The sequence below is a fragment of the Chrysoperla carnea genome, chromosome 3 (genome assembly GCF_905475395.1).
Source record: "Chrysoperla carnea chromosome 3, inChrCarn1.1, whole genome shotgun sequence".
NCBI lineage: Eukaryota > Metazoa > Arthropoda > Insecta > Neuroptera > Chrysopidae > Chrysoperla > Chrysoperla carnea.
In genome coordinates this window covers 87,776,625-87,799,847 of record NC_058339.1, presented here as the reverse complement: position 1 = coordinate 87,799,847, position 23,223 = coordinate 87,776,625, and the positions used below count along the sequence as shown (strand labels likewise).

The window sequence follows — 23,223 nt, the reverse complement described above, 5'->3', positions numbered from 1 at the left end:
ACGGTGACCCACGATTAAAAGAGAGTGGTGTTACGAGCGATTAAAAGAGATTTAGGGGTTTTTATCGTTACTGCATAAATTAATCTATCCTTCTTGAGAAAAATGCGCTAAAAATCTATTTCACGTTCTTTTACAAAACCCTTTTCCAAAAACACAGTTCCTGTATGCTATTCCATAGGAACCGTGCATTTTTTTGGGATAAAAATTAGCCTATGTCATTTTCTGACCCCTAAACTACCACTACCTATGCAAAAAAATCATGCTGATCCTTTGCTCTATGAAAAATTAAAACAAATCTATCCCTTGAGAACCATACATTGGTTATGGGATAAAAGCTATTTCAGACTAAAATCTATCTCTGTGCCAAATTCCATTTAGATCCGTTCAGCCGTTCTTGCATGATTGAGTAACAAACATCCATCCATCCAAACTTTCACGATTATAATATATACTAGCTTGATACCCGAATGATTCTCTGGGTTTAAAAGTAAATATTAGTAAAGACCACCGCGTTATAGCCTTCATCCCCTTGATCTCACTTATCCCCTTTCCATAACACACGAAATAATGGTAGGGATTGTTTTACACAGGTAAAATATATGTACAGTTTAAAATTTTTTTTTTTAAATAAAATAGTCTTAATTTATTGAATGTATCAGAAAAGATGGCCAAGCATTGTTATATTTTTTAAATATATTTTTATAAATTATAGATCATGTGTTATTCTGATGTATGAGCTATATTATTGTTAAGTTTCATTCAAATCCATTCTATAGTTTTTGCGTAAAAACGTATCAAACACACAAACAAACAAACAAACATTCTTACTTTCACATTTATAATTATAGAGATAGGAATAGGGGTCAGATGTGTAGCTTTGATCACCCGTAGCTCGAAAACTACGCTTTAAAGTTTGAAAAATTTTCACTTATCCTTTCATCTAATTTGATAAGACTATAATACTTAAATAGGAATGCTAAAACGTAAAAAATATACTCGCCTATAAATGATATTAAAACAAATTTCTTGTGGTGTCTTTTCCATTAATTTGGAACATAATTGTTCCAAACAATTTTCATCTAGATTGATCACTTCAAAATTTTGTTCAATCATAATTAATCGATCCGATTTATTTGGTGTTAAATGCATTAAACGTTTATTCAACGGTAATTTCTTATCATTTTTCGATGAAGAAGTTTTTTTCAACGTAAAGAAATCTTTAATAGTAGTATCTTTCGTTTTCTTATCAATTTGATTTTCCTGATTTTCTTTATTTTCAAGTTTTATAGATTCCGTTGGTTTCTTGAACACCATACGATTTTTCTCCTTATCTTGTTCAATTTTCGTTTGTACTAATTTACTGGATTGATTATTTTTGGAGTTATCAACATGTTTAACAGATTTATATTGCTCAAAAAGATTTTTTGATTTTGTTGTCAATGTTTTCATATTTGTTAATTTTATTTGTTTAGTTTTTGGAATGTCAACTTGTTCCCTTGATATTTCTAGGACATATCCTGATTTATTAACTCGCTTCACGTTTTTATTAATTAAGTTCGTTGATGAATCTCCTTGTAAAATAATTTCGGTTGTTGGATCCACATTATCATTTCTTATTTCATTAGTTCGATCCAGACTCGTATTTCTTATGTCCGTGAGCAAGTTCTCTTGATCCATCTGGTTATTTGTTAAGTTCGTGGCTGAACCATTCTTTAAAATAATCTCAGTAGTTGGATCTAGACTGTTACTTCTTATGTCCTTGGTCGCATAAAAAGTAACATGTTCTTGATTTATCTTATTATTTTCTAAGTTTATGATTTGATCCATTTTGATTGCTTTGTTCGTAGTAATTTCATTAGTTCGATCCATACTCGTATCTCTTATGTCCGTAATCAAGCTCTCTTGATCCATCTTGTTATTTACTAAGTTCGTGACGGATGAACCATTCTGTAAAACAGTCTCAGTAGTTCGATCTAAACTGTTATTTTTTATGTCCGTGATCGCATAAGAGGTAACATGTTCTCGATCCATCTTATTACTTTCTAAGTTCTTGATTTGAACCATTTTGTTTACTTTGTTCGCGGATAAATCATCAAAATCCATTCTTTTACGATTTAAGTCCGTGCATAAGTTTTTTTCAACACTTTCGTTAATTTCGTCGTCAATAAAAATATTTGTATCATACCAATTTTCAGGTATAAAACCAAAATCCTGAGAACTTTCCTGTAAATTTTCATTAATAATAACTAAATTCTTTTCAGGGAATTGAGGCTTATTTAATTTCCAATTTTCCAACTTATTTAACATTTCCTCTTTCCTTGGATTTGTTTCATGAGATGGTGCCGGTAACGATTCATCAATTATTATATTCCGAGAGAAATTTTCGAATTTCTTACAAGTCCAAGTTTTTAACATTTCCTCTTTGCTTGAATTTGTTTCATGAGTGTGAGCCGGTAAGGATTCATCAATTATTATATTCCGAGAAAATTTTTCGTAATTCTTAGAGGTCCAAGTTTTTAACTCATTGAATGGGTTCGTTACATGTGATTGTAATGGTAAGGATTCATCAACTATTATATTTCGTGATAAATTCTGGGAATAATTTACATTATGGACAAGGATGTCAGGAGTCATCATTTTAGGAAGAAATTCGCCATTTGAAGAAAATTGAACACCTTTAGATTTTATCAATAAAATTACTGATTAGATAAAAAGTAAATATTTCGGATCGTAATATTTAAAAATATTTCGTTTAATTTCATAAAATTCAATAAAAGTTCAAAGCTCATTCATCCAAATAACCATATGTTAAGAAAATCGAATATTTTAACTTACCCATATTTTTGATATAATATTGTTTTTTATATTTTTCTGCTAACGCATCAATTACTTTCAAAGCTGAAGAACTAAATTCACTTATTATCGGTGGACCAATTAATGGTTGCCACACTTTATACTTATTATTTTCACGAAAAGTCATGTTACTTTTTCAACAAACTTTTTTAATTGTTAAAATGAAGTTCAAAATTGACGGCTATAAGTTTTTGTAAAGAATTGTTTCGATTGGATTTCAAACTAAAGTTTAGTTTATTATAATGAATATAGATGGAATCATGATCATAACAATAAATATGATCAAAAATAATATAAGGTGCTTACCTCTAATATGCGCTTCTTAAACGATATAACTGTTTTGTTTAGTACCTATACATTAGTTTTGTTGGTTAAAATTTATTTTTCCAATAATTTGTGATATGAGAGATGACAACGTCTTCGAAAGTTAATTTTAAAACGGCTAAATTCGGATTTTTTTCTTATGGAACTTATATAGGGATTAATACTTAAAATTTTGTCATTATTGCGTTTAATCGAAAGAAAATTCGCTTAAAGTTTATCGATAATTGTAGGTCAAGTCATGCACACAAGCGAATGTCCTCTATTGCTCTTGGCAATTTTAGGCCAAAGCATTTTTCTGTACTTAGCGTGTTTTTTTCGATTAAATGCAATAATATCATATTTTAAAGACACATTTCCAACGAAAATTAACAATTTTTGAAAAAATGTTTTCGAATAAAAATTGTTAGTTCTTTTATTAGGATCTACTTTCTAACTTAAAGTGTTATTCTATCTTGTTTGATAGGTAATTTAATGGAGAGTGTTCTTTGCTATATTTCAAGTGCGAGTTTAGGGTTCCGTACCCGAAAAAATTAACAAATTGATGATGATCATCAAAATCGGTTCACTTTGGAAAAGGCTTTAAGCCGAAAGATTTGTCGGATTTTTTTTTATAATTTTCTAAATTCACTTGTTATAATATGGGACTATTATACTTTTTGGCTGATACTGTAACAATGTATGCTATTTAATAAAAGATAATGTGATACACACTGTATACAAAATTACAGTTTATTTGATCAAAAATTGATAAAATAAATAAATGAATTTATGATCATCTATTAATTTTTGCATAATTATTATTTAACTATAATTATAATAATTATATTCAGTTACACAAAGTAAACAACAAAGTATTATGAATATAAAAAGCACACGATAACGATTTGGATACATTATAGAATGCATACAAAGCATGTATGAAGCTTTCAACAGTAACTAAGTGTATTCCTCTGTATTGTAGTAGTTGTTCAAACATTAACATAATGTGCTGATGATGTTGATGCTGACCTTAATATTTTAACATATTTTGTGGGATAACCATAGCGTAGAATATCGATTTGTTTATTTGACGGCGGCGCGCGCTCCATCTACAATCCACGTACATGTACGAACACGATACACATTTCACAATACATACATGGTACAGGATAAACAGTGACGCATGCGATATCTTCATATTTATTTCAAATCAAAATTGAAGTTTCCATGCTTTTATAATGGTGATTTTTTAGAATATAGACGAGAGAAACTGATACAATACGCATCTGAAATTGATTAGACAAAACACTTTGCCGAACCAGAAGTTGCCACAGTGCCCAACGCAACTTTGTCAAAAATGGAATAATCCGTGAAAATTTCACCTTTTTCAGATTTACGAGGGGTTACGAAGAATTAGGGTCAAAATTCATTCAGAACGACAGAATATTGCAAAAAAAATGTGATGTTCGAAAAAATGATAAATTTTGAAAGGCTTTATTTCGGAAACTATTGGGTCTACAGAGGCATATCTCATTGTAGCAAATTTAGTCTATTTTAAAAAACATTCAAAAGCAAAGGTACTATCAAAAAATAATCCTTAAGTGTTATATTCGCCAAAATCTGGAAAAAAAAGACGAATCTTTCACGGTTTTTTCGATTATTGACAAAGTTGCGTTTGGCAATCAGGGTTAAAAACTTGGATTATTATTTATTGGACGAACATTATAAAAGAGTCTGGAAAAAATCAGAACTACCGAATTTGGCGCAAACTCTGATGTATAAAAGATCATTGGTCAACTTTGAAAGGCTTCATCTCGGTAACTATTGATTCTACATAGACAAGTCGAGTCTCATACTGTAGCAAAAGTCTACTTGAAATAATAAAGTGAAAATTGAATCAATTTGATAGTAAATTTGAGATCAGTGACTTTAAAAACTCCCTTAAATGCTTTAAAAAATGGTCTTTTTTATTTTAAGAGTCTTTCAAACCGGTTAAAGGGAAGGGGAAGTGCATAAAGGAATTTATTAATAAAAATATCTTAAATTTCGGGGGAGGAGGTGGTAGTCAAAACTAAAAAGTTCCGCTTTAAACCATATATACTTTTTTACGGATAATTTTCTGAACCCAATGCAAAAAACCGCCAGTCAATACACCCAGCAAACAATTTTTTCGTAATAATCAAAAAATTCTAGGTTCATTTATTGTACTACATTAATAGATTGAAGAAATCTACAGATGTCACTTATTATTTTGAGAATTAATACCCGCAACCAATCGATAGGTTCAACCCTTGTTATAAGAACAAATGAATAAACAGTGAGTTTGGTAATTCGAGCCGGATTTTCATGTAAAACATTAGAATTTTCGAATCATACCATAATATTCATAAATACACAAATAGATAGTTGGAATGTATAAAAGATCGGTACCGAAATGGAATTACTTAAACACACACATTAAAGAGCGGCTCGAACAACTATGTTTGTGATGTTTTTCTGAACGAGCCATGTTCTGAAAACGAACATAAAAGACTCCTATATACATATATAATAAATAATAATGATTCGAGACGGCGCGATACACTAAACACCGTCGACAAAAAAAAAATAGTGTGAAATACAATAAAATAGAAATCAGTATTTATCCTGATAATACTCAAAACATTTCCGACTTCTTTAGAATTTAGAAACCACAAATAAAAAGCGATTATTCTAAAAAATTAACGAGTGTCAAAAGAGAATTGATAATTCTAAGTAGTTAATATTCTGAATAAAATGAAAAGTTAAAAAAATGTTTTTTAATACAACATATTTTTTACAATTGTTTTTTAATTATTATTTATTAATTATTTTAAATAATGTGATTATTGCTGATGGGTGAAGAAGTTAATTTAAGGTACGATAGTAACTAAGTTTTTTTTAGATTGAAATCAATACGTTTTTTTTTCTAAATGTTAAATAAAATTGCACTATTGCCATTTCACTGTTTAGGAATAATTGATGAGTGTATCTTTATTTACGTTAGGCAACCGGCATTGTATACGTGTTACACTTATTGTATAAGAAAATCAAAAGATTTAATTTTATAATGTAGAAATTGTGATATAGTTTGAACAAAACTTAAAAATAACAAGCGAAACTAAACAATTGACTTAATTAATTGTTGAAATACCCTGCAAAGAAAGTGTTGAGTGTAATTTTTTAATAAATTAGATAAGTTTAAAAATCCACACATTTATGGCAATCTTTTGGCCATTTGATTTGGTTTTCGAAAGTATTTTCTAGAAATATTTTTCATTATCCAAAAATTTTTAGAAGATTACTAGTTAAAGTTACCTACAAATTTTAAACCCCCTATTTTTTTATAGTTTTGGAGAACTATTCATCAAGTTTTGTGCTAATTTGTGCCCTCGTGGGTAAACAATGATGTTAACGAAATAATGTTTCAAACAAAAGTTTTTTATTTTTTGTAAGGAACATTTTTTACATTTAAACTAGTTTCTATCTCTAACGGTTTGCAAGATGGGTCCTATGGACCAAAGTCCTAATTACCCTATGTTGCATTTACGAACTCACTTTTTACGTCCTGAGCACGCTATACAAATTTGAGCTTGATATCTCCTTTCGTATTTGATTTATCATGATGAGGGACGGACGAACAAACGGAAATTGACCAATTAGGTGATTTTATGAATATCTATACTAAAACTGTTCGTATTATCAATATTCCTAAGTGTTACAAACTTGAGATGTAGTACAGTAAAAGATGTTACAAAAATCGCCTAGTAAAGGAAAATGAAAGAAACCGCTCGCATTCTGTCATTAGTAAGGCATGAGTTAGTGGTACGAATGTTTCTATTTGTTTACAAACAATATATTTTTAATTCATTAAAACGATAGATGTTAAAGTACACTAAAAAATTGGTAAATAGGTAACTTGTATGACGTAAATGTTAAGGGTTAGTTTGTCAAATAATCGAAAACTATTATACATGTATAACGTATTCGTAATTCAAGTTGCCTATTTACTAATTTTTCAAGTCAACTTTAGCATTGATCGTTTCATTGATTTAACAATTTTATTGTTTATTAACAAATAGAAACATTTGCAATACTAACTCATTCCTTACTAATGAAATTTGACACCTAAGAAACACATTCCATGAGGGTTTAGCAAAATACGAGCGGTTTCTTTCATTTTCCTTTATTTATAACATCTTTAACTGTACCAAATGGTATAAAAATGCAGAATAAATATTATTTCTATATGAAGTATACAATATTTATTTGCGTTAGTCAACCGGTGTTGCATACGTGTTATACACTTTGCATAAAACTAAATGATAGGTAATGTGAGTCACATAAGAAATTAATTGTTATACGTATTATAAAGTAGTTTTAGTAATTTAGTAATTTTAAAGGTTTAAGCACTTAAAGAATAAACAAATTAATTAAATTAATTATTTAATTGAATAATGTATGTACATCTTTTCCTTTTCGTTAGGCCATTGTCAATGTATACAGCTTATATACATTGCACCAACATATATCAAAGACAATGTGGTACGGCATTATTTTTATCACTGTAATTTAATAAGAGTTCTCTTGATCTCACTCAGCTTAAATATATGCACGGTTTTCAATTTTTTAAGTGTAAAATAGTTAATAACTCATTAAGTACATCCAAAAAGATGGCCATGAATTTTTTAACATTTATTTTTTTAAATTTTTAAAGAAATCTTTAATTTATGATTCAAAATGATGATCATAGATGAAGCAGTAAAATGTCAGATTATATTTAATTTAAAAAAAATATATCTTTATAAATTAAAGCTCTTGTATTATTCTGAAGTAAGAGCTATATTGTTGTACAGTTTCATTTAAATCCATTCGGTAGTTTTTGCATGAAAGCGTAATAAACAAACAAATAAGCAAACATCCTTACTTTCACATTTATAATATAAAGGGATAGGGAAGGGATCTATGTGGAAATTTATAGTAAACGATAATTTACACCCGTAGTTTACCTTCAATAGGCAACCGATATTGTGTAAATGTAATACTATATCAAAGAACATTTATAATTAGGGGAATTTTTCTGACTTATTGTAAAATTTATTTTGACAGGATAAAGAAATTTTCAGTAAGAAGAAAACCTTAACAATAATTTACTTCATCAACCCCACTCTCTTAAAGTTTTTTGAATTTAAAATTTTTAATATTATTCTGTTATAATTATAGTTTAAAGTTATTTAGGCTATTATCAAAACTATTTTATAATTAATAAATAACAATTTTAATTATTTTTTAATCGATAAAAACTAATTAAAAAATTCATTCATTTTATTTTACCACCATATACATTGCACGGAATAGGAAGCTATCAATAAGGTCGAATTGAGCAATATACCCGTATTTAACCAGGGAAATTAAAATTCTTCTAAATTCTCCATAAAATAGAGACATCAAACTATTAAATGAATAGAATTTTTCATTTAAAACAAGTGAAATTTAAAAAATTTTAAAAACCCCGATTAATTTTTCGAGTACGGAACCCCAAACTTGCACTTGAAAGATATCTAAGAACATTCTCTATTAAATTACTTTTATCCTGAAACCCTTTTCCAAATTGGGCTGATTTTAAAGATCATCGCCTATTTTTTAGTTTTTTCGTTTACGGAACCCTTAACTCGCACTTGAAACATAGCTAAGAACACTCCCCATTAAATAGGATATTCTACTATTTTTGAAAAAGTACTTCAAAATGTTGAAGTACTTTTGCTAATAAAAAGCCATCAAAAATTTATTTCGGAAAAATACACACGCTTTCTTGCCAAAAACTTAAATTAAATTTTAACCCTTTTTTAAACTGCCAAAACGCGGGCATCCAATTTGATGACGTAATATCGGTATCATTATACGAAATAACACAAGTAAGTTTGACAAATATATTCATAGACATCTGATTATAATAAATATAAATACTGATTATCTATGGATATATTATACCCAGCTGTCTACAATGAACTAACTGATGGTCTGTGGTTCATACCGATATGACATCACAGCAGGGCTTGTCCGCGTTTTAGGTCACGTGATATACAGTTTAAAAATTACGATTTTTAATTTTAATATTTTAAAAGAAAAATGTGCTTTTATGACTCGAAATCAGAATATTTAAGTAAATTTTTACATAAATTTTAACTTGTTCCAAATTTCATAATTTATTTTTGACTAACGATAATACCCTATTACCTTTCAAACGAAACAAAAAAAAAACAGAATCGGTTCATCTGTTTAGGCGATACGATGCCACAGACAGACAGACACACACACACATAGCGGTCAAACTTATAATATCCCATTTTTTAGTTCGGGGGTTAAAAATGATTTTTTTTATTTCGGACAACATGTCAAAAAATAATATGATAAAATAAAAAATATTTTCTATTTTTTCCAACTTATTACTGTCTGCCCGAAACAACAATGAATCGTAAAATGAAAAGGTCTATATGTAAATTTCGAAATAAGATTAGTTTATGCGAAGCTACGATTATTTGATTAGTTGAGTAAAATTTTGATATCATTGGAATATACATATAAGTTATCATAATTATGGTGTTTAAATTAATCGACAAAAATTTAAATTACCTAATGCACATTACTTATCTAGTAAGGAAATGGTTTTGATATAAACTAACGATTACATGGGTATCGTATAGTGCAGGAAGCAGAGACCTAAAAAATACTCTCTGGACACTAAGCGGGTTTAATTGAGAATCGATCATTTCCTAGATTCTTTGAACCGTATAATTGATTTATTAATGATTTCGGAGTAGCGCACTTGGTCAGTTCATCCTCACCATTCTTTGGGGATTGCAAAAAAAACCATTCAGATGTTTTCAAGATTCCACGATTCAAAAATTAAAAACTATTTTTTGCTTATTATTTCTAAGCAGTTCAAATTTTAGAACGTCTTCGGCAGCGTATCCCAAACAAAATGAAATAAAATTTACAAGAAAAGTTTTAAAAAACATAAACAATCTTTTAAAATTCTTAGGGTGGATTTTTTGGGTCGATAGAATGAAGGATTTTGTTTTCAACACCCCATAAAAGTAGTGCTGTTGAGCTGACCAAGCAAAGAGTGAAGGGTGAAGAATATTATTTTATGTCTCTAAATACTAACACACAACGTTTAAATGGCGGAGTATTGGTGTCTGGGTGGGATTGCCTCCTTGTCTGTGATAATTTTATAACGTTCACGAAATATGAAATGAATTAGTCATTGTATACTTATATTTTTTTAATGTGGACAATCATAGGGACCCGAGTCATCACCGGTTCCAGCCCATATAAACATTTCAGTTTTCCTAATATAAGCGGAGATATTCTACAACAACAAAACTCGTCAATGGTCCGTCGGATTTAAAAACGCATGAGAGCTTCTTGTTATACATATTGTTATAAATCGCCCGAACATCCGTTATCTTTTGTGATATAATCGAAAGCGATTTTAATAATACAATGTTATAAACATATTTTTAAAACATGATTAGAATGAATTCCTTATACATAATAATACATTTTAATAATTAATATTTACATATAAGCAGTATTATTAGTGTTAGTCAGTCATTGAGTATATCGACAAGGTGAGCCTAATAAAACTTTAGTTAACGACTTAATTGAAATGATAGTGCGTAAGTATTTATTAGGGACCAGAATAATAAGTTTTGGATTTCGATATATTCTTAGTAAATTTCTTCAATTGGGCATCTTTTCTCATGTTAATAAAATAATAAACACAGTATAGACTTATTTATGCAATGTTCGAAAATCAGGGGGGGGGAGGATTTGAATTATAAATTTGTCTCATGATCCCCAGAATTTATATACTATTTTCGGGCACCCACAGTGGCCCCTTTTATTCAAATGAGATTAGGGTATATCGCGAACAAGTTTGTAAATGAGCAACATAGATCAATATTGGGTCATGGCCCATTTTGAAAGCTGTTAGAAAGAAATAGAATAAAAGTTTAAATTTAAAAAATGATCCTTATAAAAAAAGAAAAAATTTGGAACATATATAGTATTATATGTATGCATGTATTGTATTCAAGTATGCATGTTTTGTATATATGTATGTGTTTGTTTATTACGATAAACATTGAGGAAGTGAAAAAAAAGATACTCTTATTACTTTTTGTGTAAGAGTTACTATCTTTCTTTACTTACATGACACTATTTTTTACTTGTTTTTATCTAATATAGGTACAAACGTTAAATGAATATGTCACAATTAATTTGATTGGATTTGTAATTTATGTTTCAGAATTATTAGGAATACTCAACGGAGTCTGAGTATTATAAATAAAAACAACCTCTTTAAATATGGGTATACGAAAACGACAACGGGATGGCTTAACACGCAACAAAGAACGTGCTTCCATGAGTTTTTTTATTGTTATTATGTTTTTTGCTGTTTTTGTGGTGATTGTGGTCACTGAAGTATTGTTAATGGATGAACGAGGGAATCGTGGTGCTGGAGTGCTTGTACGCCGTGGTTCAATCATTGGAGTGTCACATCGACGTGCTCCGGATAAACCAGATTATGAAGATTTCTTAAAAACCGAGGTTAGTTCATTGTATAAATCATTTGTTCTTCGACGTTTATCATCTGCAAGATAAACACTTTTAAACTACTTTTTTCAAATGGCCCAGCCTTTTGAAGGAAACCAGGCAAAGGCAATATAAGTCATTCTGATATGAATATCAGGACAGTGTGGTTATTACCCTTACAGAAGCCATAATTCCGTGACAGGGATCCTAAATATATTAACTAAAAATTAAACGAAGAATTGGCTTATTTGTAAGATCCGAAATGACACAAATCTCGCGGTTGTACACCGACCATTGCTAACTTATTGGGAAAGTTGTCGTTCTTTACCGAAACATGAATGACTAAATTTAGGTCATATTTTTCAAATTTTTGATTAACATTTACATATCAATCAAATTTAGCTGCATCAATCAACAGATTTTAAAATTTGCAATAACGAATAGGACTTTGTCCTGATGTCGATTTCAAAGTTTCTTTCGTTAAAATTTGAAAATGTGCGAGAATAGATGACAAACAACTTTTTATATGTAGAACTTTTGAATTGCCATTATGACGTCACCAAATGTTATTTTCCTTTCATTTTATTTGTACATTTAAATCCTTATATTTTCGTAGTTATTGATTCTATCCAATCATTGATCTTGCTTGAAGTAAGTTGAAGTTTTGCATCGATAACGAACGTCTTTTGAAGCAATACAAAAATTTTAAGACAAAGGCTCATTCATATATCCAATTTTGATAATTTTTTTCAAATTTACTCTAATTTTCGCTTTCCTTAATTTTAGGATGATTATTTAACATATCGCGGTGGAAATGGAATCATAAATGACCAATTAACAAATAATAAAATCAAAGAACATGATAAACATGAAGCATTAAAGCGTGCAATGTTAGATAATGTTCGAAATATGCCACACATTGGTATGGGTCAAATACCCAATGCACGTGATATACACCATTCACCTAAAACTCAACCGTTAATGGTAGAAATTGAGAATCAATTTCCACAAATTAACCCAAATTTTACTGCTAAAGATGGTACATGGCAAGTGGTTAATGGTACCAGGTAAATATTAAAAAATTTCATTTTGTTTTCATAGTGATAAAAAAAAGCTCTGCACTAAATCAATGTAAAACTAATGAAAATCAACAATTGGCTGAGTTATTTGTTGAAATACCATGTATAAATGTACCATGTATATAAATAGTGTTGAATATCAATGCGTGCGTTGTTTTCTTTATAAATATAAGATCAGTTTAGGTAATAGGAGTATCAAGGCAATTTTTGAATTAGGGTTGAAATTATTTCTACCTTATTTTCAACTTTGATGATTCATTAAGTTATAACATAATTCATCATCAAAATTGAAAATATATATTTTTTAAAGCTGTATATAGGTTGAAAGAATCTGAAAAATTCATAATTCGAAAATAGATAAAATTATTTAGAGATGAAAAAAATTTCAACCACATATACGATTTAAAAAGTAAAAAGTTATTTATGTTTTAATTCGGGCGTAAGAAAAATACCCATAACGCAAAAGCTAACGAGTTAAACAAAATTCGAGAAAATAATTCTTGAAAAAAAAAAATTCGAATCCTTTTGCCCTTCAACAAATTTCAAACAAAAGATGGGTTTACGGATCTGTAACTCAAATTACCAATATGTTTATTAATGTAAGTTAATTTGTTTCAGAGCAAAATTTTTTGTATTCTCTGCATTTTATGATCGACGTCGAACACAAAAATCAATTCGAATAATTGGTGCAACACGAACACGACCACCAGAACGTGTTTGGTGTCGATTTTGGTATGATACCAATTCAAAACCTACACAATCATCAGATAATAATAGTAATTCTACATCAAAACCACAAACCCCTTCGTCGTTGACAATTTTAGCTAAAATTAAGGTATGATTGACATTTTGATTTGAAATTGTATTTGCTATCTGATAATATTTTTAAGATCTCAGCGTCGCGATGGTAAAAAATGAACTTTTCATTAGGCCACCCAGCTGATCATTTTCAGTGAATAAAAAGATTCTAGAGTGAGCTTAGTTATATTTATTTACAGCTGACCTCTTTCGTTATTTAAAAAGATTTCTCTCTTGTGTGGTTGATATTTGAACCGGTAGATGGAGTCTTCCTTAAAACGATTATCAAATAAAAAGTTAGTTTTTTTAAACTATGGATTCTAAATCAGTGAACAATTGCAAATAAAAAAATAAAATGTCCATCTTTAGCCGTTTTCCAGTGATGAACAAACTTAGGAAAGTCTTTTTTAATTTTCAGACCGGTTTCAAAAGCGTAGACTTGCATAATTTTTAAATATAAAATTTCACATCGGTTGGGAATCGAACTCTGCCTTTCTAGCTTATCCGACTAATTCTTTAACCATCGGACCTCCAAAATGCTTTATAATCACTGTCTGTATTTTTCTTGATTGTAGATAATTCGTGAGAACTGGAATTTAAAATATAGTGCATGTTTTGTGCTATGCCCAATAACAAAATTCATCACAGAAATACCAACGAGTGTTAGTATCGTTAGTAAATTACGTTATCATCCTGGCAATCATTTAATTGTTAAAAATACTGATAAGGAGGTTAATGTTACAAATATACCTAAAGGTTTGGGCATTTGTGTCAAACCTATACATTTTAATTATAATCAGGTAAGCAAATTATACCTCTTAGCTACAAGCTTTTAAAGTCTTCCAAAAAGGATCGCACTATTCAAATTTAAGTTTAAGGACTGGGAAGCGTCAGAATTTTCGTACCCCCTAAATAACAAAGCACTAGCGCACTAAGAAAAAATTAAGAATTTATTCATTTTTAAAATTAGCCGTTTTTAACAACTGGGAGTTGTAACCCGTCAACTGGCGATAATAATTCGTACTAATTAAAACAAGAATTGAGCTCGATTTCAGTAGTTCCAATTTATACTACCAGATGACAATACCATTTTTAAAGGCCAATGAAAATATTCAAATTCAAATCAGATAAATTCCGCTGACTGGCGATAAAAAAGCGTACTAATTAAATAAGGAAGTGGACCTCTTTTTCAGTAGTTCTAATTTAGACCATCAGGTAGCTTACCATTTATCAATAAAAAAACATTTTTTTCGAAAGTAATATCGATTCCGTATAAATCGAACGGAAAACAAGTTTCGAGAGATTTTTTCAGTCAATTTGAAACGAATTTATTAGGATTACGAAAAATGTTTTCAATAAAAGTTGTTTGTTATTTTATCGAAGATAAATAATTTATATCTCTCATTATTTTTATGACCGGGTGTACTTTCAATAATCCTGAAAGTTAAGTTCAATTTCGAGATCTATGTAAGATGTCCCCTTCATGTAAAATAAATTTTACACAGAACATTTTTTTCCAAAAAGCTTTGTTCCAATAAAAATTAAACTGAATAGATTGAAATGAAACATCCTATATTTTCCCCATTTGCCGGATAAGCGGAGAGGCCGTGACAGTAAAACTGCACTTACACGGATTTCGAAATTTCGCATATTAATCAATGCTATTTAACGACAGGTACAATATGGACTAGGTGTGCCAGGGTTTACCCTGGTAGAAATATTTTTTATAAATTTTTATATTTTTAATAATTAAAAGTGTACACTTTAATATAATTTATTTTTAAGAGACCATTTTATTACAAATTTTATCTATTTTCAGGAAAATTTGGTGTGACAGCTTTTATTGTAACAGAAAGGTCTGTCACACCGATTTTAATATATAACAATAAACTGTTACCCTTATGACAGAATTACTTTTTTAAATTTCTTCGTTTTGAGTTTTACTTGCGAAACATCTTGGTGAGAGATCTCAAAATTTGACCAAAGTATCTGTCACACCCGTAAAAAAAGAAAAACCTGGCAAAAATATTTCTTCCAAGATAAATCCTGGCACACCTAGTCCATATTGTACCTATCGTTAAATAGTATTGATTCATATGCGAAATTTCGAAATACGTGTAAGAGCAATTTTACTGTCACGGGCTCCAGAGCTAGGACTTTATAACGTTCACAGAGATACTGCTCCATATTCTCTTTAATTATTTTGTTTATGTTTCAGGCATTAAAAATGTTAGAATTTTTGGAATTAAATTCATTGTTAGGTGTAACGCATTTTACATTTTATAATCACACCGTTGGTCCAGAAGTGGGCTGCTTATTAAAAGAGTACCAACGTGCTGCCAATATTAATAATTCATCAATTGGCATTACAATTTTACCATGGCAATTGGATATGGTCTCACAAATCGAAATACGTACAGAAGGTTTATTTTCAGCGTTAAACGATTGTTTATATCGGAACATGTATCGATATTCACATTTGGCACTTATCGATTTAGATGAATATATTATGCCCAAATTTAATGATACTCTTATGGAATTAATTGAGTAAGTAAGATCACTGAATTTTCTTTATTCAATCAATAACTTAATTTATTTACTTCGTCCAAAAAGAACCTACCCCAAGAGACGAAAATTTGACAGTTAAATAGAGAGGGTGGGGCACAGTGAAACAACTGTTGTTGTTTTTGGCCACGGGTACAGGGTAGCGCGTTACGGTAACTACAGGAGCGGAATTCCGCACGGTTCGAGCTAGTGTATCTTAATACAAGTGACCATCCATCATTTTAATGTACTATGGTTTAAAAAATATTTAAAGAAAGAATAAGTCTTAGAAACTCTGAAAAGTCTTAGGAACTCAAAATAACTCAACGTTTTTGGACTGTCTAATTCCGAGTTATCCAGACTTATTAAGTTTTAATAAGACAGTCCAAAAACGTTGAGAAATTCAAAGTTATTCAGAATTCCTAAGACTTCTTCAGAGTTTCTATGACTTATTCTTTCTTCAAATATTTTTTCCACCAGGGTAATTGTCATTTTCCTTTGATGACATGCGCCCCGCGAGAGGGAAGAAAGGGAGTACACTTGCACCTCCCTGCCTTGAAGGAAAACACAAAGAAAACATTAAAAATGTATTGTTCTCCTCTATTCTTTTCCACCTCAGTCCCATACGAAAAAATCCATGTCACACCATTAATTAACCGTGCAGTAAATTCGCTTAATTCGTTAATAAAACCACATCTCCACAAGTGAAACTAAAAATAGTTTCACTTGGGGAGATTGCTCGTATTTTTCTAATATTTGCCACATATTTCTCATAAAACTTGAGAAAACTTAAACGCGAGTTTTTAGTCAGATTAAAATATTTTATGAGCCCCAAAAAAACCCTACAATTTAAAAACAAAAATTTTAAAACGTAACAAACAAATTTACCTGCATTCAGAAATTTAGAGTAGAAATACTGTTGTTAAAAAAGAATTCTCCTTGGTATGAATTCGTTTATGCCATTATATATGTGAAGACATAAACGAGTTCATACAGAAAGCAACCCTCTTTCAATCATGCACCGAACATTGGCATTGTACGAAGAATATTACGGTAAAATATGAGATATATTCTTTACTTTCGTGTTCGTCTACGAGTTTAATTACGTATTTATTCAGAAAACATTCTTGATTTCATTACAACATGGCCTCTATATGAATCAGTTCCCTGTTCCCTCCAATGATTCATAGATATAGATCATGTATTCAAATCATAGATAACAAATATTAATCATAGACATACAAATTAGCCATTAACCACCATAGACATACAAATTATCCATACAGCATTTCCTCTTGGCCAATATGCGATGGTTTTTCAATCAGAAATCTTCGCTCTACTGAGAAGTGCTCAGATCTGTAACTCAAAAGGTTACAGTGGAGCACTTATCATCATCTTCTCAGATAGTCGCTATTCGGGCCCTTAAATCGACAATATTCCAGTCAAGGATGGTCTATGAATGTTTTGAGGAGCTGAATCACCTGACACTGAACAACACAGTCAGGCTGATCTGGATTCCGGGTCACCCTGGCGTTAAAGGGATTGAAGTAGAAGACTCGTTGGCACCAGAGAGGTCGTCACAAACGCCATTTCACCTGAACCCGTCATTTCCATAGCAAGATGTTCTGTAATTTACCGAATCAAAGAATGGCTACGACAAGCCCATCTTGATGACTGAGACTTTGCACAGGGCATGCGGTAGGCCAAACTGTGTATACCCACAGCTAGGCCATTCGACTGTGCTTGTCTGAAACTTACTAGAGCACAGTTGAGAAGGGTGGTGGGATTCTTGATAGGACACTGTCGATTGAGCTATCACCTTCATAACACGAGGATCTCTAATGATCCCACTTGTAAAGCCTGTATGGAGGATGACAAAACCTCCACATACGTTATTTGCACCTACAAAAATTTTTGTAGGGGTTAGATTCGAAATGTTCGGGTCCCAAACCTTGGATCCATCAATCCTGGGAGAGATCCCGGCGGAGAAGCTGTGGACTTTCTGCGTGGTGTCTGGCCTCAACAAATTATTTAGCTTTATCCGATTTTAATAACGCCTCCTAAATTTTAATCAGTTTAAATATTTTATAAACCCCAAAAACATCCTACAATTTAAACACAAAAATTTAAAACGTAACAAATAAATTTACCTGTATCCAGAAATTAAGAGTAGAAATACTGTTGACAAAAAAGAATCCTCCACAGTATGAATTCATTTATGCCATTATATATGTGAAGACATAAACGGATTCATACTGAAAACAATCCTCTTAAAATCATTGCGCCGAATATTGACGCATGATGAATATTTCATGGTGACGCTTATCGCTAGCTTTTAGCGTAAAATTTGATAGCATGGTATAATTTCAATCAAAGTGCCATCTAGTTAAAAGGCAGCGACAGAGCTGAAAATATTTGAGCTTCAATTAATTAATGCTGGTATCATTAACTTGAAGCTAGAGATGTTATATCGAATTGAATTACAATGGATATTATGAAGCAGTTTTAGAATACTTCAGACAGGCAGTTGCACTTGTTTAGATATATTATTTAATAATTATTTATAAAACATTATAATAAAAAACATATTATGTTAATAACTATTTGATGTTGATCCAAATAGGTTAGGGAATAACATAGATTGATAAGTAAACTTGACGTTTGGCGATCAAATTTGACGCTGCTTTTTATCTAGATGACACTTTGATCGAAATTATACCATATGATCAAATTTGACGCTAAAAGGTAACGTCAAGCATCACCATGAAATCGAACCTTTAAAAGTATACACAAATAAAAATACCGTTATAAATAATGAATTTCAAGAAAATCTGTTGGTGAAAAAGAGTTATTCACAATGTGAATCCGTTTATGTTATGCTTAAATTAATACATAAACGGATTCACACTGAAAACAAAACTTTAAACAAAATATCCACAAAAGCATTGATTCTTAACTACGTATCCCCACTTTCCTTCTGACGTCACTTACTGGCTATAAATGCCAATAAAAAACAAAAACTAACTTGTGCCAAGGGTATTTGAAGCAGGAAACTGTAGATGCAAGAGATATCTTCTTAATGTGAGTTCGTTTATGTTATGTTATATTAACAACATAAACGAACTCACACTGAAAAGAACATTCTTCAAGTCGTAGCCAAAGTATTTTAAATCTTCTAGCGAGTCTTCTATTCTTTTTCTTCTATCATTTTTCTGTTCTTATTCTTCTTAGAATTTCTTATGGTACCTGTTCTATGAAAATACAATTAGAAAAATGTTGATGAAAAAGAATTCTCCCCACTGTGAATTCGTTTATGTTATGCTAACATAAAAACATAAACGGATTCACAGTGAAGATAGCACTTTTAAAACCACGACTATATTTTCTAAAAGTTGTAAAAACATGTTGTAAAAAAATAATTATCCCCACCATGAATACGTTTATGCTGTGCTAATATAAAGACATAAACGTATTCATAGTGAAGATAATAATTTTAAAACCACGACTATACTTTCCAAAGGTATGATTCCTACACTGCGTCAGACGCGTTTGTCTGACGCAGTATACTGCTTTTATGAAATCTAATGCAAACGTTGTCTATAATGCGTTACTGCGTCTGGTCCGGCTGCAGATGGAAGGAGCCATGCGGTTATACCTTAAAAGTTGTAGAAACATGTTGTAAAAAAATAATTCCCCCCACCATGAATACGTTTATGCTGTGCAAATATAAAGACATAAACGTATTCATAGTGAAGATAACACTTTTAAAACCACGACTGCGGCTCCTAAAAGTTGTAGAAACATGTTGTAAAAAAAGTGTTATCCCCACTATGAATTCGTTTATGCCGTGTTAATATAAAAACATAAACGGATTCATAGTGAAGATAACACTTTTAAAATCACAACTGCAATTCCTAAAACCTACAGATGTAACCTTATAATTACACTTGATGCTGACTTTGAGGGCCAAATTAGGTTTCCACCTAGCTGAAAAAAATAGAATTATATCCAGCGTCAACGTTAAATTGTAAAAATTAATCAATATTGAAAGTCGACATCTCCAAATATTTTTACTAAAAGTAATTCTCTAACCTAATTTTTAGTATTAAATATCTTCGTTTTCGGTAATAGTGTATCATTTTTAAACGCAAGGGCTAAAAACTTCAAAATCTAACCAACTCCTCTATAGTTGACAAACTCAACCAAATTAACCCGTAATTACAATAATAGGTACAGAGTTATCAAAAAATAAAATAATAAATGTACTAGTCGACAGCCTTAAGATGATACTGTCGTGAGAATCTCTAATTATTCTCACTTGAGTAAAATGCTCGAATAACCTTAAAATAAATATAAGACTTATGTTAAAATATTATATTTCAGATGGATGAGCACACGTATGAATACACAAAACACAGGATCATATTCATTTCAAAATATATTTTTTTATTTGCAATGGGAGGATGATGTATCGATATTTACAACTAAAGATAAGGTTGAAGCATCAATGATAACATTGAAAAAAACCAGACGACGTACTAAATTACATCCACATAAACAACGGAGTAAATATATATGTCGGCCAGAGCTAGTCATTGAAGCTGGAAATCATTTTGTATGGGAGTTTGTTCCAGGTATGTACTACAACAGCTTTTATTTTTCTTTTAACGAAAGTTTTTTTTTTTAATTTGAAACTTTTAACGTTTTAATTCTCGGTTACTTACATAATTTAACTTACATTTATTTTTTTTGTTTTTTCTAGGCCAGGGAACTTTAAATATGCCAGCATATACAGCCTCCTTACATCATTACCGTGTATGTGAATTTGGTGGAGATGATTGTGTGAAAACGTCTTCGGTTATCGATCATACAACATATCGTTATAAAACACGATTAGTTGATCGTGTCACCAAACAATATTGGAAATTAAAAGATCAATGCCATTTAAGTAATTTACCTGATATACCAAAGAAACCAGACAAACCAAAAAAACCAGTTCTTGTTAAACCTATGATTTTTCGTAAAACGATACAAAAGCGTAGCTAACAATAGCTTTCCTTACAAAAATACACTATTTTCCAATCAACATTATAAGATATCCTAGAATTTGGTTAGCAAGAATTTATTTTCTTAACTGTTATACGTAAGGAATTCGATAAGTATGTACCTGTTTAGAACGAATGCGTCCCTTAATTATCCCATATTTATCCAAGGTTTCTATATTATTAACCGATCGCAAGTATGTCAGTTCTCGAAAGGGTGAGGCAATATATAAAATATTTCCTATGGGTAGGCTTAACTATTAGGCAACTCTCAGTGATCCCAAGATGAGGCAACCGGCTTTGTGGTGACCGCTTTTGTGGAACGGCAGAAGAAATATTTTTTGCATTGCGAACGCTTAGTGGAACACACCCTTAAAACGAGAAAATTGTTAATTATAGCATTATCCCGAAATATACTTCGCTCGCAAAATGTCATTGAACATGTACCTATCTACTTTGTGCTTTCCTTAATAGAGGTTGAAGTAAGCTTCACTTGCTACATCCTTTTCAAATAAGTTTATCGGCTCTGAAGAGAAGGATATATTAAATCAGTATTAACTTCTATTATACTATTTAATAGAATACGTCAGTATTAACATTACATAGCTCAATCCTTCTGTGATTTTAGGGCAAGATAAGATGTAACAGTTAAAGAAATAATATCTATAACTAAATAAGAGGATATAATGGCTGCGTTCAGCCGATCTGAATGCTCACAGTTCATCTAGACACAGCCAATATACACACAAATGTGGCACAAAAATCCAACACAATTCTAAAATATTAAATATAATTCCCGAATCTCTATCCCTTTTTCCTACCCCAGACTTCCCTGTTTAATAAGTAATAAGAATTTTGAGCATATAGTACATAAATAATAATGATAATGAATAGACAACAAATAAAGATGGCTTCTATTTTTTTATTTGCGCAATATTTTTTTTTAAACTCATGTGAAAAACGGATCTAAAGATTAGGAAAAATTGTTTATTTTTTTTTATGTTGCAATCCGATGACAGATATATTAAATAACAAGTTTTATACGTTTATTTAACATGTTTTTGACAAATAGTTGAAACATAACGTAATAAAGCACATTTTCGTCATCGATCTATCCTATCACCTTAATTTTATTTGCGAACATTATAAGAATAAGTTCTATTCTTTTTAAAGACTTTCTTACTTTTTTTGCAAACTTAAAAATTTTTAAATTTTTGCAAACTTAAAAAAAAAATCAAAACATAAGTGCTTTCAACGAAATTTTTTACTGTATTTTCTACATGTACGGCCTACAATGATTTTTTTAAATATTTATTCAATACAACTAATAATATTTTTATAAGAAAAAAAAGGGTACTTTATTTTAAAAAGAACGAACTCAAAACTTAAAACTGTAGACCGAAAAAAAAATGTAAAAATTTTCTGTTTTTTAAACTGCTTTTTATAATATTTTATGTTTTCTTAGTTAGATAAAAATAATAATAATTGTTAATACCAAAAATTCATATCAAATTTTAATACAAAAATAAAACAATAATTGACACATAATTTTGATTAAAGGATATTAAGAATTAAAAATAATTATATATTTAAGAATATTTTTTAAAGAAAACGAAGTAAAAGTAATTGGAGCAAGTTATTTCTTAATAGGGAGCTCTCATTATTTATTCCATTTAAAATACCACATTAGCTACATTTGGCCGATTAAAAGCGGTGAACGGTCCCGATGAGTGGTGGCGTTCTATGATTTTGGGATGAGTGAATTTTCTTAGGACATTTCAACGATATTTTAGTGTCTATTTAATTTTGTAAATACAAACCAAAGTTGAAAACAACATGAAGACTAATAAATAATGGGCTTATTTCTACAAAAAAAACCTAATGATTCTGAGAGGGAGCGTCGACATCATGTAAGCACGCCCAAGATGCTCAAATGAATACAATAATTCCCGCACACAATAATTATTGCAAATATATTAAGGGAT

At 30.2% G+C, this 23,223-nt stretch overlaps 1 protein-coding gene and 1 long non-coding RNA gene across 2 annotated transcripts; one reads left to right on the top strand and one right to left on the bottom strand.

Moving 5' to 3' along the window:
- Positions 1 to 234: 234 nt before the first annotated feature.
- On the bottom strand, positions 235 to 18,061 carry LOC123294699. The gene is made up of 3 exons (XR_006535113.1): positions 17,885 to 18,061; positions 901 to 904; positions 235 to 244 (listed from the first exon to the last, which is right to left on the bottom strand). It is a non-coding gene; the product is annotated as an uncharacterized LOC123294699 (long non-coding RNA).
- On the top strand, positions 6,002 to 22,380 carry LOC123294691. Its single transcript, XM_044875811.1, has 8 exons — positions 6,002 to 6,052; positions 11,489 to 11,790; positions 12,562 to 12,842; positions 13,473 to 13,689; positions 14,228 to 14,452; positions 15,871 to 16,199; positions 20,580 to 20,830; positions 20,959 to 22,380. The coding sequence occupies exons 2-8, from the start codon at positions 11,548 to 11,550 to the stop codon at positions 21,240 to 21,242; spliced, it is 1,830 nt and encodes a 609-aa protein (XP_044731746.1). The 5' UTR covers positions 6,002 to 6,052; positions 11,489 to 11,547; the 3' UTR covers positions 21,243 to 22,380.
- Positions 22,381 to 23,223: the final 843 nt, after the last annotated feature.

What these genes read in the sequence shown, in the direction of transcription:
- LOC123294691 (XM_044875811.1), top strand. Translation starts at nt 11,548, where the DNA reads ATGGGTATACGAAAACGACAACGGGATGGCTTAACACGCAACAAAGAA. An exon ending in TACATTTTAATTATAATCAG is followed by an intron (nt 14,453 to 15,870) that starts GTAAGCAAATTA and finishes TTTATGTTTCAG; the next exon opens with GCATTAAAAATGTTAGAATT. An exon ending in ACTCTTATGGAATTAATTGA is followed by an intron (nt 16,200 to 20,579) that starts GTAAGTAAGATC and finishes ATTATATTTCAG; the next exon opens with ATGGATGAGCACACGTATGA.